The sequence below is a fragment of the Arvicola amphibius genome, chromosome 8 (genome assembly GCF_903992535.2).
Source record: "Arvicola amphibius chromosome 8, mArvAmp1.2, whole genome shotgun sequence".
Lineage (NCBI taxonomy): Eukaryota > Metazoa > Chordata > Mammalia > Rodentia > Cricetidae > Arvicola > Arvicola amphibius.
This window is the reverse complement of record NC_052054.1, coordinates 29,752,409-29,768,056: the sequence shown is the minus strand read 5'-3', so window position 1 is coordinate 29,768,056 and position 15,648 is coordinate 29,752,409. Positions and strand designations below refer to the sequence as shown.

At 41.0% G+C, this 15,648-nt stretch overlaps 1 protein-coding gene across 4 annotated transcripts in view; it reads right to left on the bottom strand.

The window, feature by feature from the left end:
* Positions 1-15,154, bottom strand: part of Hbs1l (HBS1 like translational GTPase) — a 73,155-nt gene extending 58,001 nt beyond the window's left edge. For 2 of the 4 annotated variants that reach the window (XM_038339824.1, XM_038339825.1), the window contains exons 1-4: positions 14,952-15,133; positions 11,704-11,769; positions 3,776-3,889; positions 768-962 (exon numbers count right to left, since the gene is read on the bottom strand). In XM_038339824.1, coding sequence (XP_038195752.1) covers positions 768-962; positions 3,776-3,889; positions 11,704-11,769; positions 14,952-14,994 — 418 coding nt within the window. In that variant the 5' untranslated portion in view covers positions 14,995-15,133. Of the gene's footprint in view, positions 1-767; positions 963-3,775; positions 3,890-8,638; positions 8,784-11,703; positions 11,770-14,951 lie in introns of those variants that run through there. The other 2 variants (XM_038339827.1, XM_038339826.1) reach the window with 2 other exon arrangements.
* Between the last annotated feature and the right edge of the window lie 494 nt (positions 15,155-15,648).

Here is a 15,648-nt window from a genome sequence, read left to right as displayed (position 1 = left end):
GCAGAGGCCTAACCCAAAGATTAAAGAACGTGTCAATCCAGTTGACAAATGACCACACTCCAACTAACAGAATCACGCCAATTAATACAACTGTACCTCAGTTCTCATGTCCACAAAATTCTAAACCCCAAACCTACAAATTTAAAATTAAAAACCTATTCTTGTTTTTTATACACTTGCTAAAAATTAAATATGAAGAGTATAATTTTAATACTTTAATCTATGACCTAAGTACAGAGGAATTTTTATCACTAATGGCTGGATACTCATTTATGTCTCATTTCATTAGGATTTTATAAAGTTCAATAAGAAACTAACAAGAAGGAAAATGTCTTCTTTTATCTGATTTTATTTTCTTTGTGCTGTTGGTTATGCAAATACACAAGAGGCGAACACAAAACTCAAATTAAAAATCCCCAAACTGGGGGCTAGCGCTGGCTAGGTAGTCAAGAGCATTGTCAATCTTCTCTTTCTGAGGACGTGGTTTGGTTCCCAGCACCCACACAGTGGCTCACAACCATCCTTAACTCCAGTTCCGGGGATCCAACACCTTCTTTTGACCTCCTAAGACACTGCATACATGTGGGGCACAGATAACAAATGTAGGCAAAACACTCATATACATAAAATAAAAATGCCTTTACAAAATTGCAAACTAGAAAGCCAACTGATAATAACTGAGATTCCTGAAGTAGCCAACTAACAACTCAAGCAAATTATCTTTTTGCTCAGACCGTGAACAGCGGATAGGAGGAGTGAAAGCATACCTTTCGACGCCTTTCCTGCAGACACTGCTCTTTCACTCTTCTCCTTCGTGTTCTGCACATTGTCTTGTTCCAGAACCACTGACAAAGCCTTCTGGACATCAAACTTGTTTTTCAGAATTGCTTCAATCAGTACGTCATCAGGCGCAGCATCTCCCAGCACCTCTCGCATGTGATCAAGGCATGAGTACAGACGAGCTAGAACACACAACAGAGACAAAGAGCTGTACTATACAGCATCGTGAAAGATCTTCACATGTGAACAGAGACTTTTAAATTATACTAGCAAATCAAACTCTCCTTTTCTTTAGTACAAATTACTTACAATGGTTATATTTTTCTACTATGCACTGTCTTCTCACATCTCAGAAATGAAGAAATCAATGTAATGTTTCTAAATAATACTTGAAAAAATACATACAAATTGTATACAACAATATATATTCTCAGTACAGGATAAGGTTACATGTTCCCAATTGCTTAAAAAATACAAACGGATGGAGCTGGAGAGATGGCTCGGAGGGTAAAGCAGATAGGTACCATTCTTACAGACGGACCCAAATTTGGTTCCCAAGCACTGACATTGGGTCAATCAGATCAGCCTATAACTGCAACTCCAGAGAATCTAGTGCCCTCTTTTGAGGTCTCCAGACATCTTCACTCATGTGCACATGCCAACACAGACACACACATATACACATAATCAAAAATAACAAATCTTTAAAAAAATACAAATGACACATTAACATTTTGAGACAGTCATAGTGAAATTTCTCCCAATCACTTCAAGCATGCCTAGACAGGGAAGGGGATTGTGTGAGACTATTATAAACTTGTTGGTGATCCCAGGCAACCACTAACTATATTTCTTACATGTCACAAACCACTAATTTTTTTCCAAACTAGCTGAGCTCTCTCTCTATTACCGACAAATATCATCCTTTAAAATTATCAAAATAATTTAAGACCAAAATAATCAAATCTAAGAAATAAAGAAGGAAAGGAACATTCATTTTTTAAACCATAATTAAACCTGGGATTGCACTGCTTAAAGATTTTCATTTTCCTTATAACTCAGCTATGATAAAGTCAGTATAACATAATCAGTCTTACATCCTTAAGAGCTAAAATGGGACCAAGTACCTAAAAGCTAAATAATCAAAACAGATACTCATTTGTGTATACGCACTTGCCAATTTTCACACTCGTAATATCCAATCCTCACAGAAACTCTGTATGCCAGACATGTCACAGAATGTAATTCACATGCAGCTCTTAAGTTTCTATGTTGAACATGATAAGGCATCTACTATCAAGACTTAGTAAAAGCCATACTGCATGCTTAACTGCACTTTCTAATTACAAAAATAAATTCTGCTTTGGCTCTGTGTAAGATTTACACAGGCTTTCCCTGTTACTAGGAAAGAATTATGTACTGAACTAATACATGAATCACTGAAACTGGATGGCAATATTTAGCAGAAGAGGTATCAGAACCTCTACTCATTAATCATAGCATCTATTCCTACACATTCATAAAGAGGAAAAGTGGGGACTACAGTCAGGCGGGCCTAACTAATCCATAGCCTATTCGTGTTCCTATGAAATGACTGACCAAAAAGGCCAGGAAGATTCAGTATGTTAACAGAGAGCCTGCTAAGCAGTTAGTTAACATGAGTCACAATTATCCCTGCTATGTAAGTAGTTAAATGTCAGGATGGAAAGTTAGCCTCCTTTCTCAAATAACTTGGACTTAATCAGTGACCACAGAAGCACAGGTGGCAGAAAAAGGACCTCTACTCTCCTCCTGCCTTCTTATCCCTCATGACTATGCTAACACTCCTGAGTACAGCACTACCTCTGACATCCACCAGATATCCAAGTCAATCTACAGAGTTGACAAAATTTAATTTCTCCTACTTTCTGATTTATGTAGTTATGCCTTCCTTCTATTTACCCTGATTTTGTTAGCCCTTGGCATTTAAAAAAATATTTATTCCCTATATATGAGTGTTTTGCCTTCATGTATGAATATGCATCATGCCCAAGTCTACTGCCCCAGAGGTCAGAAGCGAGTATCTGATCCCATGGAACTGGAGTAATGGATGCTCTGTGGACCACCATGTGGGTACAGGGAACTGAATCCAGGTCTCCTAGAAGAACAGCAAGTGCTCTTAACCACTGAGCCGCCTCTCTAGCCCCAGTAATTGTTTTATTAACATATTCAAAGATCAGCTTACAGATCTCCCATTTCTTTCTCTTTCCAAGTCAATTAATTATAAACTTTACATTTAGCAACATGTATAGGAAAAGTACAACTGCAAAGGGGGAGCAGAGCAGCTCAGCCTCACGCATTCTCCAGACAGCCAGTACCTGGCCAGATTACTCTATCAATCTATGGTTTGAGAAATGCTTGAAGCAATGTCACATGTGAAATGTATTAGTAAAAGGAAGCCGAAACATAGCTATGCTTTTCAAATGTTTAAAAGAGTTAAAAAGAAGCAAACAATCAATGCTGCTTACAGGTTCCACCTTACAGGTTCACTCACAGACATAACAGCTGCAGTTGTTATTCTGGGTTACTCTGCTTTTCAGAGGTTTTTTCCTTAAACTTCTTGGAAGCTATCCTTCTTGTTGTTAAATGTAAAGTCATTTAGTCATCAGCTCTCTAAAACCTTATGGACCACAATTCTTTAAAAATTGTTCGAACAAATCACGGGAATTTCTCTTCCTTGTAAAACATGAAAGAATGAGAAAACTCAGTCAAAAATCCCGGGTATTCAACAGCTGATAGACTTAATGGAATCAAATTCTCAATCATACAATTCAACTGACTTCTCAATAGACACATTAAATAAGATGCAAATTTTCCTTCAAAGAACAAGATATGTTTGTATCATTACTGTTCATATTCATTACTATGAATAATCTCAATAAACTTTACAAATTCTTACGTAATGATTAATCATTTTCAGCTAATGAAGAGATATGCTATTTTTAAAAAGTCATACCTTGGTCAAGTTCACTTAATTGGTGATTCAAAAGAGAATTAGAAGACTCTTTCAGATCTTCATAACCATATTCTTCTACAGGATTGTCACGTCGTGAGTAAATAAACTGAGCAGCTAGAATACAAAATGAAGAATGCTGTAATATAGCCAGTTCCTAACTTTTTCTCATTTTTTAACAAAAATTAAGATAAAGGAGATGGGACTATAGTTCATTGGTAAAAGCGTCCCTACTGTGCATAAGGCCCTAGGTTTGATTCTCAATACTGAAACTGAGAAATCCTACTGAAGGCACTAAAGCAGAAAGAAACAGAAAATATCAGTATGCACTGTTCTGGTCTCTGTATACTCATACACAGAAGGAAGGCATCTACATTCACATGCATGCATTCACTACACACACACACACACACACACACACAGAGCTAGGCATGCACATGTGCATGATTACACACTTACAATCACTTTCACAAGTGACGAAATTATAAATATTCCAAGACAGTATAAATCCTACCTAAGTTGTAGTCAAAGCCCTTAGACTAGCACCTCACTAATCTCTTGTTCTTCCTTCCTTCCCCCAGTCTCCAAGACCATTCCCTTCATTTCATCCTTGCCCACTATTATGCTCCTTTATTTTCTCTTGGTAGTGATATTTTAAAGTACACATCAAACATACTTATTTGCTTAAGAAAACACTCAAAATGTATTTGCATAGTGAAGTCAACATTAAATTTTGCTATCCAAGAAACACTAATTTTGCCAGATTCCAAAGGTTACCAAAATCTAAGCCCTAAATTTAAAAAAAAAATACATTTTAGGAATTATTTTAATTGACTCTTTGTGAATTTCATATCATACAACCCAATCCCAATCGTCTCCATGTCCGCCCGCCACCCTTCAAACCTCCCCCCAAAAAGAAAACAATCTCGCTGTGGAAACTGCAGTGCATCACACCAAGTATATCCTTTGACTAAAAATGTTCATTGCAATGAGACACAGGTCTGGCTCCAGGCCGCAGGTTTCTGCTACACCATCAATAGCAGACCCTCACTGGGACTCCTCTCCAATATCCTCTTGTTGTGCTGTGTCACGGAGATCCTGCAGCTTTGATTACACAGGACTGGGTCCTTCACAGACTCCAGTAGCTCAGGGATGGGGTAGATGTTGGAGTGGGCCAACTTAAAGCCCTGGATCTGGGTCTGGGTAGTAGCTGAGTTGGTCATTCCACCTGCTCTCCTGTGCCCATGCCACCAGGGCCAGCTCTCCCACTTTTCCCAGGGGAGGGGTACAGCTGACTCTCCTACCTGTGGAAGCTGGTAAAGGCAGGACTGGATCTCCTGCACTCGTGCCATTGGGGCCAACTCTCCAGCACTGCCCTGGCAAGGGGCAAGGTCAACTATCCTGTGCTGGCACCACTCCATGGCCAACAAGAGGCAGGGCCAGCTCTCCTACACTCATGCCCTCAGAGCTCTCCTGGGCAGCCAGCAAGGAGTGGGGCCAGCTGTCCTGCCAATAGTGAAGGGGCATGTCCAGCTAAGCACCACACTCAGATGTGGCTTCAGGGAGCAGCCTAGACCAAGGTCATCCACTTGGCCTTTGATGGTAACACAGGCCATGGTTTTCAACACAGACACCAGCTAGAGGGGGCTTCAGACCCAGATATGGCCTTCAGGAGCAGCACACAGTGACACCACAGCCCCAGGACATCAGCATGGCTTCTCATATAGGCCTGTTCCTCACCGCTATTGCATCTCCAGTTCTACCTCTCTCCAGAGTGCATGAACCACCCGCTTTTCTTTCCCTTCTCTCCATCACGTACTCTATCTTCCCATCTCTCCATTACATATTTGTTCGGCGTAGTGGCAACTGCTGCCCCAGCCGGCTTGTCTTCCAGGTCCTAGATTTCTATATTTATGTAATGTGTAAATATTGTTGCTTCAGTGTAGGTCTGTATGTGACATGCATGCTATGTGCCCTCAGAGGTCAGAGAGGCACTGGGTCCTGTGGAACTGAGGTTATGGGTGGCTCTGCAGGAGCTGCAAGTGCGTGCATAGCCCGAGCCGTCCTCTCTCCACACCTCACGTTTTCAACAACTCATTTTCCCACCGTACGGTGCCACCATACACCAGCGACATGTATCTAAACTTTGACTCTGGCAGTAATGGCGCGCACCTTTAATCCTAGCACTTACACTAGGGAGGCAGAGGCAGGAGGATTTCTGTGAGTTCAAGGCCAGCCTGGTCTACAAAGTGAGTTTCAGGACAGCCAGAACTACACAGAGAAACCCTGTCTTGAAAAACCAAACAAACAAACAGAAAACCCAAACTCTGGCTTGCAGATATTGGCCCACGTTTCTCTAACTTGCTGGCTGTGCCACTGTGCCATCGTTCACACAAGCCCAAAGTCTGGACACATTTACCTCAACTGGACACCACTGAGCTTCATCCTTAAGACTGTTCGACTGCAAGGAAGTGAAGTCAGTATGCTAAGACAGAAACAAACGCAGCCCAATAAAGCAAGGCATTATGGGTCTTTCCATCGTTTCACTTTCCGTAAGAACACGGTAAGCCCAGAATTTCCTACACTGGACTTGAGCATGGCTCCAGGAAGGTATTAATGTTGGAAGAGAAACCACCTCCAAAATTTATAGATAATGCAGAGAATATAAAATTACAGCCCAGATATAAAATTTATTATCAGAAATCAGACAGCCATGAGTCAATGAACTATAGATTAGCAGGTAAGAAAATAACTGTAGCGTCACACTTTAAAATCCAAATGAGTAACACAATTACCAAGTATTAGAGAAACAAATTAATCATTAGACTGGAGCAGTTATGATAAAGGAGGTTAAGGACATAGTAAAAAAAATTACAAACTCAACAAGGGGAAAATTCAACACATGTAGAGAAACTGAGAACTAAATGCATGTTTCCTTTCCTCAGATTAGGTCATCAAAATTGATAAATAAGGGCATGAGGGGACACATGAAAGATGCTTTAGTTTAAAAAAGGCCACTCTGACAAGCCAGCATTCCTCAGGAAGTCTGATTCTACTGCCCTGTAACTACACTGGGACTAACTCCTGCACTCACAGCCACAGCCTTGTCCCACGACGCTTGATGTGAATATTTGCCTTTGCACCATTACTGTATACCTCGCTCAGCCAAGCTTCTGCCTTTGTAAACTATAGAGTCCTGCACCTGTACTCACTGGAAGCTAATGCATCTCTAGACGTGCCAGCACTTTCACTAAAATGGTTACTGGTTTTTTTAGGTTTCTTAGGTTGAATGACCTGTCCTAATCTTATTTTCCCTGTAATAATTTTTAGTCTTACTTTTGAATACCACAAAGTATTTCAGAAAGGCACAAATACGATTTACATATATGTGTATTCTTCTGCAACTTATTCAAGGAGATAAATTAGTATTACAGATAAAAGACTGAAGAAACATCCTGTTTCAGATTCTGTAATACCTTTTCCATTGTTAAAATCTCAGGTTAGAGTCTTATAACCAGAGGGCACCTTAACATCATGTAATACTTAGATTGATAGTCTTTTATTTCTAGTGATCTAAAGTAAATCCTTAAAATTTGTGACATTTTAGATTTACTCTATCAGCTATAATAAAAATGGTGGGTGTCATTTTCTGCCTAGAGATTTACAAACTGTTTTTCAGGCTTTCCTAAAGTCTTTTCTACTTAGTCCAACATTAACTGTGCAATTTCTCCAACTATGTCTCAAACAACTGTGACCCAAGAAATTAAAGATCAGTCCAATGCTAACTGGGATGAGAAATCAGACACTTCCTTCAACAAACTTCACTCTATAGAGATTTCCATAGCAAAGCAGAAGTTCTTACTTATAAGCTCCTATGCCACCTGCTAGAAGCTTCTATTTCTGGGGGTATTCCTTACTGTTATACCTTCTCAAACAAAAACTTCCAATTTCCAAACTCGTACTATAGCCATTGAAGCCCTTGCTAGTGGTTGGGATTGCCACAGAGGCCAACAGAATAAGGAACCAGAGGCAGAGGTCAGGAGGAGACAGAAAGGGTAGGAAACAGCAGGCAGAAGATAGTACAAACTTTGAAGTTGAAATCAAAGTCCAAAAGGCAACTAGTACAAATAAAAAGCAAAGCAAGGGTGAGAATATAATAAAAGTGAGAATTTTTTTAATTTCAAATCTTAAGCTTCAGTGCATTTTTTGAAAGTTATTCATGGTAATTTTTAAATTCAAGCTATTCTGACATACATGAAAGTCCAAGGAATTCCAATTCTAAGTCCTGAAATTGCCCGCAACTATTTCCTACACATTTGTGTGTGTATTAAAGACACAGCTCTCAGCATCCTCCCTGAAAAAAAGGCAAGAAAATTGTATTTAACAATTACTCTTTTGCGGGACATGGTGGACACATCTTTAAACCCAGTACTTGGGAGGCAGAGGCAGGCAGATCTTTGTGAGTTTGAGGCCAGCCTGGTCCGCATAGTGAGTTCCAAGACACCCAGAGCAACATAGTGAGACTCTGTCTTGAAAAAGCCAAAATAACAGGCAAAAAACAGAGAAAGAAAAGAAACTGCCCTACAAGTCCCAGCTCCAATCTGCCCAAGTGTAGTCTGCTAGTCTACTCTGTACATCATCTGTCACCTGCTAAACTCCCTCCCTGTTCAAATGCCTCCAGTCAAAAGGGACAGATATAAATTCAAAAAGATCTTTCATAATCTGGTTCCCATTTTCTGTCCTGGTCCCTAGTCATCCAAGGCTTCTTCCATACTATAACTTGTATCAACTCTGAATCTCCCAGAACAGACACCACTCAGCAGCCACCACTCTACTACATACTCCCCAGTTTCCCAGCCCACTCACCTCTCCAGTAAGGCATGCTCAGGAATGTTTTCCACCCGTCAGACTACAGCAGCTAACTGTCTCAACAGGACCTCACACCACTGCTTTTCAGTAAAAAGACCAGAAAGAGGGGACAGAGGAAGGGTGTTCTTCTTACACACAAATTGATGCTGGGTATTGGTTTTGAACTAAAATATATCACATTAATTGAAACAAAATACATTATTCAAATTGCTTTTCCTAGTTCTTTTGTTACTGCCCTGACAATCATTCAACAATCAGTATGAAAAATCTTTCTAAAGGAAAATTTTAAGAGTTACATTTTAAATCACCTTTTATCAAGAAATATGCTTAGAAATCAAAATACATGTATTTGTGACTAAAGTTTAGAAGTTTCTATTAATTGGCAAAGCAACTCAATTACAGGCTTTATTAAACCATGAGTACAGTATGCTCACCTCTTGAATGAAGAAAAGAAGGTTAGATTTTTATTCCCTGAGCTACTCAACACATCATTTGTTCATTAATTCCCTAAATGAGACATACTGTCTAAAGGGTATTCAGATACTGAGATGCCTGATCTTCTCACCTAAGGAATTACCACCCAGGATGGCCCTCGAGCATGTCTGTGAGGGCATTTATTTGCATAAACCCTTCCTCCCTGAGCTGCTTTATGTCCTGGTGTTTTATCACAGCCACAAAGGAGCAAACTGGGGCAGACACCAACCATGACAGCAGTAATGAAGAGGTGGTTCTGCTTCACAGAGCAGCCAACAAAGCCCACAGCTCTGCCACTGGCTGCTGCTTTAAATACCAGAAACTTCTAAGACTACTCATTTCTCATTGGAAATTACCTGAAAACACACATTAAAAAATAACCTAGGCCCAGCACATGGTGCTCAGGCCTGCCATCCTAACTTCTGAGACTCTGAAACAGGGAATCCCTGATGTGGGACAATGCTTTTCTATACTATGAATATGTATTACTCTCATTGGGTAATTAAAAGTTGACAGGGCGTAGCTGGGCAGGAAGTTAGGCGGGAAAGCCAAACTGGTAATGATGAGAAAAAGAGGGCGGAGTCAGGAGAGGTCAGCTGCTGCCAAGCAAGCAGCAAGTGAAGAAAATGAGTAACAAGTCATGAGTCACATGGCAAAGCATAAATAGAAATATGGGTTAATTTAAGTATAAGAGTTAGCCAATAACAAGCCTGAACTACTGGCAAAGCATTTATAAGCAATAGTAAGCCTCTGAGTCGGTTATTTGGGATTGGGCAGCTGGGACAGGAAACGTCCATTTACAAATTCCAGACTGCAGGTTAGCCTGTGGTGCGTGCTGTGATCCAAGCCAGCAGAGCTGGAGTGTGTTCTGGTCTAAGGCTACTGCTACACCACAAACTTTCCTTTCCTGACTGTGGTGGAGTGTTTTGGTTATTGCTGTCTTCCTACAAGGTGGTGCTGGGTCTCACACATGCCTATTAAGCTACATTTCACACCCTGTAATGTGCTAGAAAATAAAAAAAATTCATATTCTCATGCTTTTGTTAAAAGTGAGTTTATCAAAGAAGCAAAACTATTTAACTACCTACTGTTCAGTGATGTCAGTAGACTTCCTATTGTACACAAAAACAACTCACAGCTTGGGTGTCCAGAATCTGAACAATGCAGGATACGCATCAAGCCATGAGAGACACACAGGAGTCTCTGATCAAGGCATCAAGTAAGCCAGGCCCATACATGTAAATCTCTGGAAAACAACTTCTGAAAGAGTAACTTTTGTGCTGTTAGCACACTAGGTACCTACCTAGAGAGTAACTATTAATTTGTACCAATTGTGAGCAATCACTGCTGTATGAAGAGTCCACTTTCATGGAAACCATATTCAACAAACCTTGTAGATCTCAACTTGTCTTTGAGACAAAGTCTCTGTAGTCCTGACTGGCCTAGAACTCGCCATATACACCAGGCTGGCTTCAAACTCAGAAATCAGCCTGCTTCTTACTCGAGTGGTGGGATTAAAGACATGTGCCACCACACCTAGCAGACCTTGACTCTATAAGCCTCTCAAATCCATAACTAAGCACTACTATTCTTTCCCTATATAAATGGTTCCCAAATGCCAGTCTAATACTCCAAATACTCCTGATCAAAATTTACTACTATCTGCCTTCAGAGATCTTAGGATTTAACTATGATCAACTGACATTTTAATGAATTTATATAACTCTATAATACAGAGACTATTAGAAAAATAAGTTTTCAAAGCTTTCCTTAAACTGCTTCATTTTTGTTTAAAATGGGTAAGTGGGTAAGAACTCTTACTACACAAGCATGAAGGTCTGAGTTCAAATCCCCAGTACCCATGAAAACCAGGCATGGCCATGTACATGTCTGGAACCCCAGTGCTTTGGGTGGCAGAGATAGCAGGATCCCTGAGGCTTGCTGGCCACCAGCCTATGATAGATACTGTCTCGAAGAACTAACATGAAGAGTGGCACAAGATACCTGAGGCTCTCCCACACTGCCCATGCATGAACACAAGCATGCACCTACACAAACACAGACCCCCCCCCACACACACCTCATAAAAATTATTCATGAGTACGAAACTCTTACAGGTGAACTTGGTGGGGCATACTTAAAAACCCATCTATGTATGGCCAAAGCTGGAGGACCACCAAGAATTCAGGGCCACTCTGAACTATAAATATAAAATCTATTTTCTGTTTTCAAATAAACCATGATAAAAACTTTACATTTTAAAATGTGAGTATATAAGTAAATACACACATACATATATCTTCTTTTGTTTTGTTTGTTTTGAGACAGGCTTTCTCTGTGTAGTCCTGGCTGTCCAGAACTCGCTCTGGACACCAGGCTGGCTTCAAACTCACAGAGGTCCGCCTGCCTCTGCCTCCCGAGTGCTGGGATTAAAGGTGTGGGCCACGACTGACCAGCTTCATATCTTTTTAAAACTTATGTATTATAGTCTTATGACTCTAGTCCAGGATGACAATCATACTTACTTGATCCTTTTAAACAGCCAATCAAAGAAATAGTTTTTTTTGTTTGTTTGTTTTACAACTTACCTGTTGATGGTGAAATACAATAATCATCCTCCACAGACTGGCCATACAAATCATCTTCTTCGAAATCTAAAACACAAAACAGATTCATTGACAAGTTCAATCAGTCTTCTATGTTAATGAGGAAACACCTGAATTATCTACAAAATAAATTAAAATAGCAACTGCCAAGGAACCTGAATGTCTACTTTTCCATAAATTCCAAGAAAGCAGACAACCACCTAACCTAAATTACTGACAATCTATTCTTTAAAAACATACATAGGCCTTCTGTTTTTTAAGCTGACTGGGCTTTATTTAATTCTCCCACATCTACCACGTGATCAAAACTCAGTAATAATCCAGTAGATTTATAGATGAATTGTCTAATTGATCGCAAAACCTAAGGTAGGCCACCTGCTGCTCTCCCTAGGAAAACATCTTTACAAAAAAGGGAGTGTAGGGTACAATTCAACCGAAGTCACTCTCCATGAGAACCAGGAAGCCTAACTTTCGTGACCTTGAGTTTTCAAGTGGAGTAAGTGGAGCGAGTCAGCCTTGGCGAGCATGTTCTCTAAGAAGGCTCCAGCAGCCACCTCTAACGTCTTGTCTTCAATGCATAAGGAATTATAGCTCCCTCCAGGAAAAGCTTAGTTTCGTCAAGTACCTGGCATACGTGGGACACTGAATTAATGTGTTTACAAGTTAATGAGTCAAATTATTTAAAACCCTGCAATGAACATAAATTTATACCTGAGACTCTTAAAGTGACATTTTCAGGACAAAGTGTGCACATTTCCAGCTCTGTCAATGCCAAAAGCCTAGCAGCCCAGAAAAGCGTGATTACAAAACGGTATGACGAGTGCTTAACATGAGAAATAAAGTGATCTGGGAACACACATGTGAACTTCTCCAGGAACAGAACATTCAAACCAATTCCACAGGAGACAGTAGCCAGCTTTCTAGGTCACTCATGCTGCAGGAGCAGCATGCTTAAAGGTTAAAACCAAAAATCATGGCAATTAAAATATTTATGACTGCTAGTATTGGCTAAAAATATGTGAGGTCCAAAAAAAAAAAATACCAGACTTTAATCCCAAATTTAAAAATGTTATTCACAACTCCCAAAACTATATCTTTTGATATAACAAACCACTCTTACTAATTCAGGTGACCTAAAGAGCTATAATATTAAAAATTGGGAGAAAATTCGTCCTGTCATCTTCCTAAAGTGGTTTATTTATTTCTCAAACAAAATATTGGTGTGGGTTCCTATATGCACGGCATCGCACCAGCCACTGGACTACACAGAAGATTAAGCAGGGCTTTTAAACAAGCTGAGTCAGGCTGCACATGCAGAATAGTTGCTTGCCCATTATGCACAAAGTCCTAGGTCCCACCTGGCAGTACTACATAAGCCAGACCTGAAAGTCCATGGCTGTCATTTATCAACTGGGAAACAGAATCAGAGGCAGGAGGATTAGGAGTTCATCTCCTTGCCTAGATAGTGGATTCAAGTCCAACACAGGCTACATGAAAATGTCTCAAAACAAGAAAAAACACTAGTTGAGGCAGTCATGAAAAATACTCCAAAGGACACAGAAAAAAAGAAGCAGGTGTTACAAAGAGGAACCAATAGGTTTTAGACCTCAGACTAAGGAAATTAAAATACTTCTATGAATTTTTAATTATTCAAAGTCCAAAGGGAAGCCTAACTGGGGAGAAGACAACTAGACATTGAAAACAAATTATACTTTTGTAAGCAGGGAGGGAGGAACATCCCATGACAGGACAGGACAGGCGTGGTTATGATATCACCAATTGTTACAAAGAAGTATAACCTGACCTCAGGTAGCCAAGACAAGATGATGTCACCAACTGTTACAAAGAAATATAACCTGACCTTGGGTAGTCAAGACAAGAAGGTATTCAGCACTGAGTCTCAGAGGACACACAACTCTTGTCAAATACTTCACACAGAAATCCTGATCCTCTCTGATTTGGATGCTGTCTTTTACATAGCTCCAGCCACACTGGCATTACACTGTGGGGAATCTCTCATGTTAACCAGCTGCTTCTTTTAGACAGTCCTTAACATCTTAAGCAGTACCCAGTACTCAGCTAAGACTAAATGAGGAAATAAGGTATTAAAGAGAAGAGTGTCCTTCGCTTCGCATCTACAAAATCTCTCCCAGTCTGAAGTCATTTCTCAGTGGCTGTGGCCGCAAGGCATTTTATACATCCGCTACAAGACAGTGGACGTCGCAAAGGAAGACATTCCAGCAGACTGGGTCCCAGTCTCCAAAGGCAGCACAGGGTGTTAGCTGTCTGACCCTGTCCGACCACAATGATGCTCACAATCTCCCAGGGGTGTTAATAACAAGCGACTCCTTCACAGTGCACGTTCTCCAGTTTACAAAGCTGTAGGTCTCACTCCTTTTGCCTTAGCTCACATTGTTTTTATTTTCAGCTTCTATGATGCTCGATGATACCTATTATTATCCATTCATTGCAGGGCTTATAGTCTTCCTAAAACCACTCTGAACTTATCTCCTTGAGATTCTTTTGAATAATAATAAAAAAAAAACCCAATGAGTCTTTTTCTAGGACTTCCCCTCTAGCGTTGCTTTTCATTTCCATTTTAAAATACATTAAGTATTATCGGTCATTAACTGAGGATATGCCTGAAGAACAGCAAATCGACTTAATTTTCTTGAGCCTTTTAAACGTGAATCTTTTCTGGTTCTGACGTCCCCAATTTTGAAATTCGCTGAAAATTCGGGTCAAGCGGGAATTCTGCAGTCAAAATACACTAACACAGGCAAAAATTAAAAAAAAAAAAAAGTTTTAGCAGGTCGGTGAACGTAAGCACTAAGCCAAGCCTGGGTTTAAAAACAAGTAACGCCTCGGCGACATGTCTGAAGAAGGGCTTATGAGACAGAAGTTAGAAACTAATACCTGGGTCCCCAGATGAAACAATGAGAAAAGAGGTAACGTTTGGATACCAAAGAGCATCGAATCCCAACGTCGCCAAACATCCGTAGGCCCGTGAGCTGCCACATTCTCCAGGGGGTCAATCCAGAAGGCAGCAATCACGCTGTCTTCCTTCCCTGGGACTCTGATGTCCTACCCTTTCCCCCTCCTTCTCTCCTCACCACAAACACCAGTTCTAGTGTGGCTCCGGGGTCCGCACTCCCATCCAGCCGGACGTACAGGCCAGGATCCCAGCTGGAACAGCTGAGACGACGGCCCAGCGCGGCCCTGCCACCCACCTTCATCGTAGTTATATCCTCGGACGTTCCGATGCCGGGCCATCGCGGCACGCAGGGCGTCTGCCACAGTCCCTTCAAAGAACTCGACTCAGACGCGGAGAAAGCGCCAAGCGCGGCCTGCAGACCTCTTCCGCGCCATCTTGGCTTCCGCCAGGCCTCTGCGCCAAGCGTCTGCGCAGACGCGACGTCTTACGTACGAACTACGCGACGGCAAGCTCTCAGGGTCACAGCTGCCCTCCCGATAGCGCGTGCGCACTCGGCGGGCGGCGCTAGGCCCCGCCCACCAGCGAGTTGACTGACGTGGATTTCCATGACGGAAATTCTCCCAGGTTTTTCCACGCTGTTACAGTGAAGTTGACGAGCCGTGATCTTTGACCTACACCAGCGTTCAGGATTATTTTCCAGATCTGGTTTTTGATCATCTGAAAAGCTGGCTGTTTTGCTCAATGAAAGCAAGGACTTTGTTTCAGCTTTTAGGCTATAGGTAAACACGACAGGCAATCCGCAAACGTGTGTAACTGTGGCATGGTAATTAGTCGAAGCTTTAGAGGAAGAAAGACATTTTGAACAAGTAATTAAAATATAGCCGTACTGGGTCACTTTGTTTTGTGGTAATTCATGGCTTCAGGTATGGGCTCCATCCATTAACAGCTCTAGTAAACAACTGTCTGGCTTGAGCTATGTAAACTATTTTCAT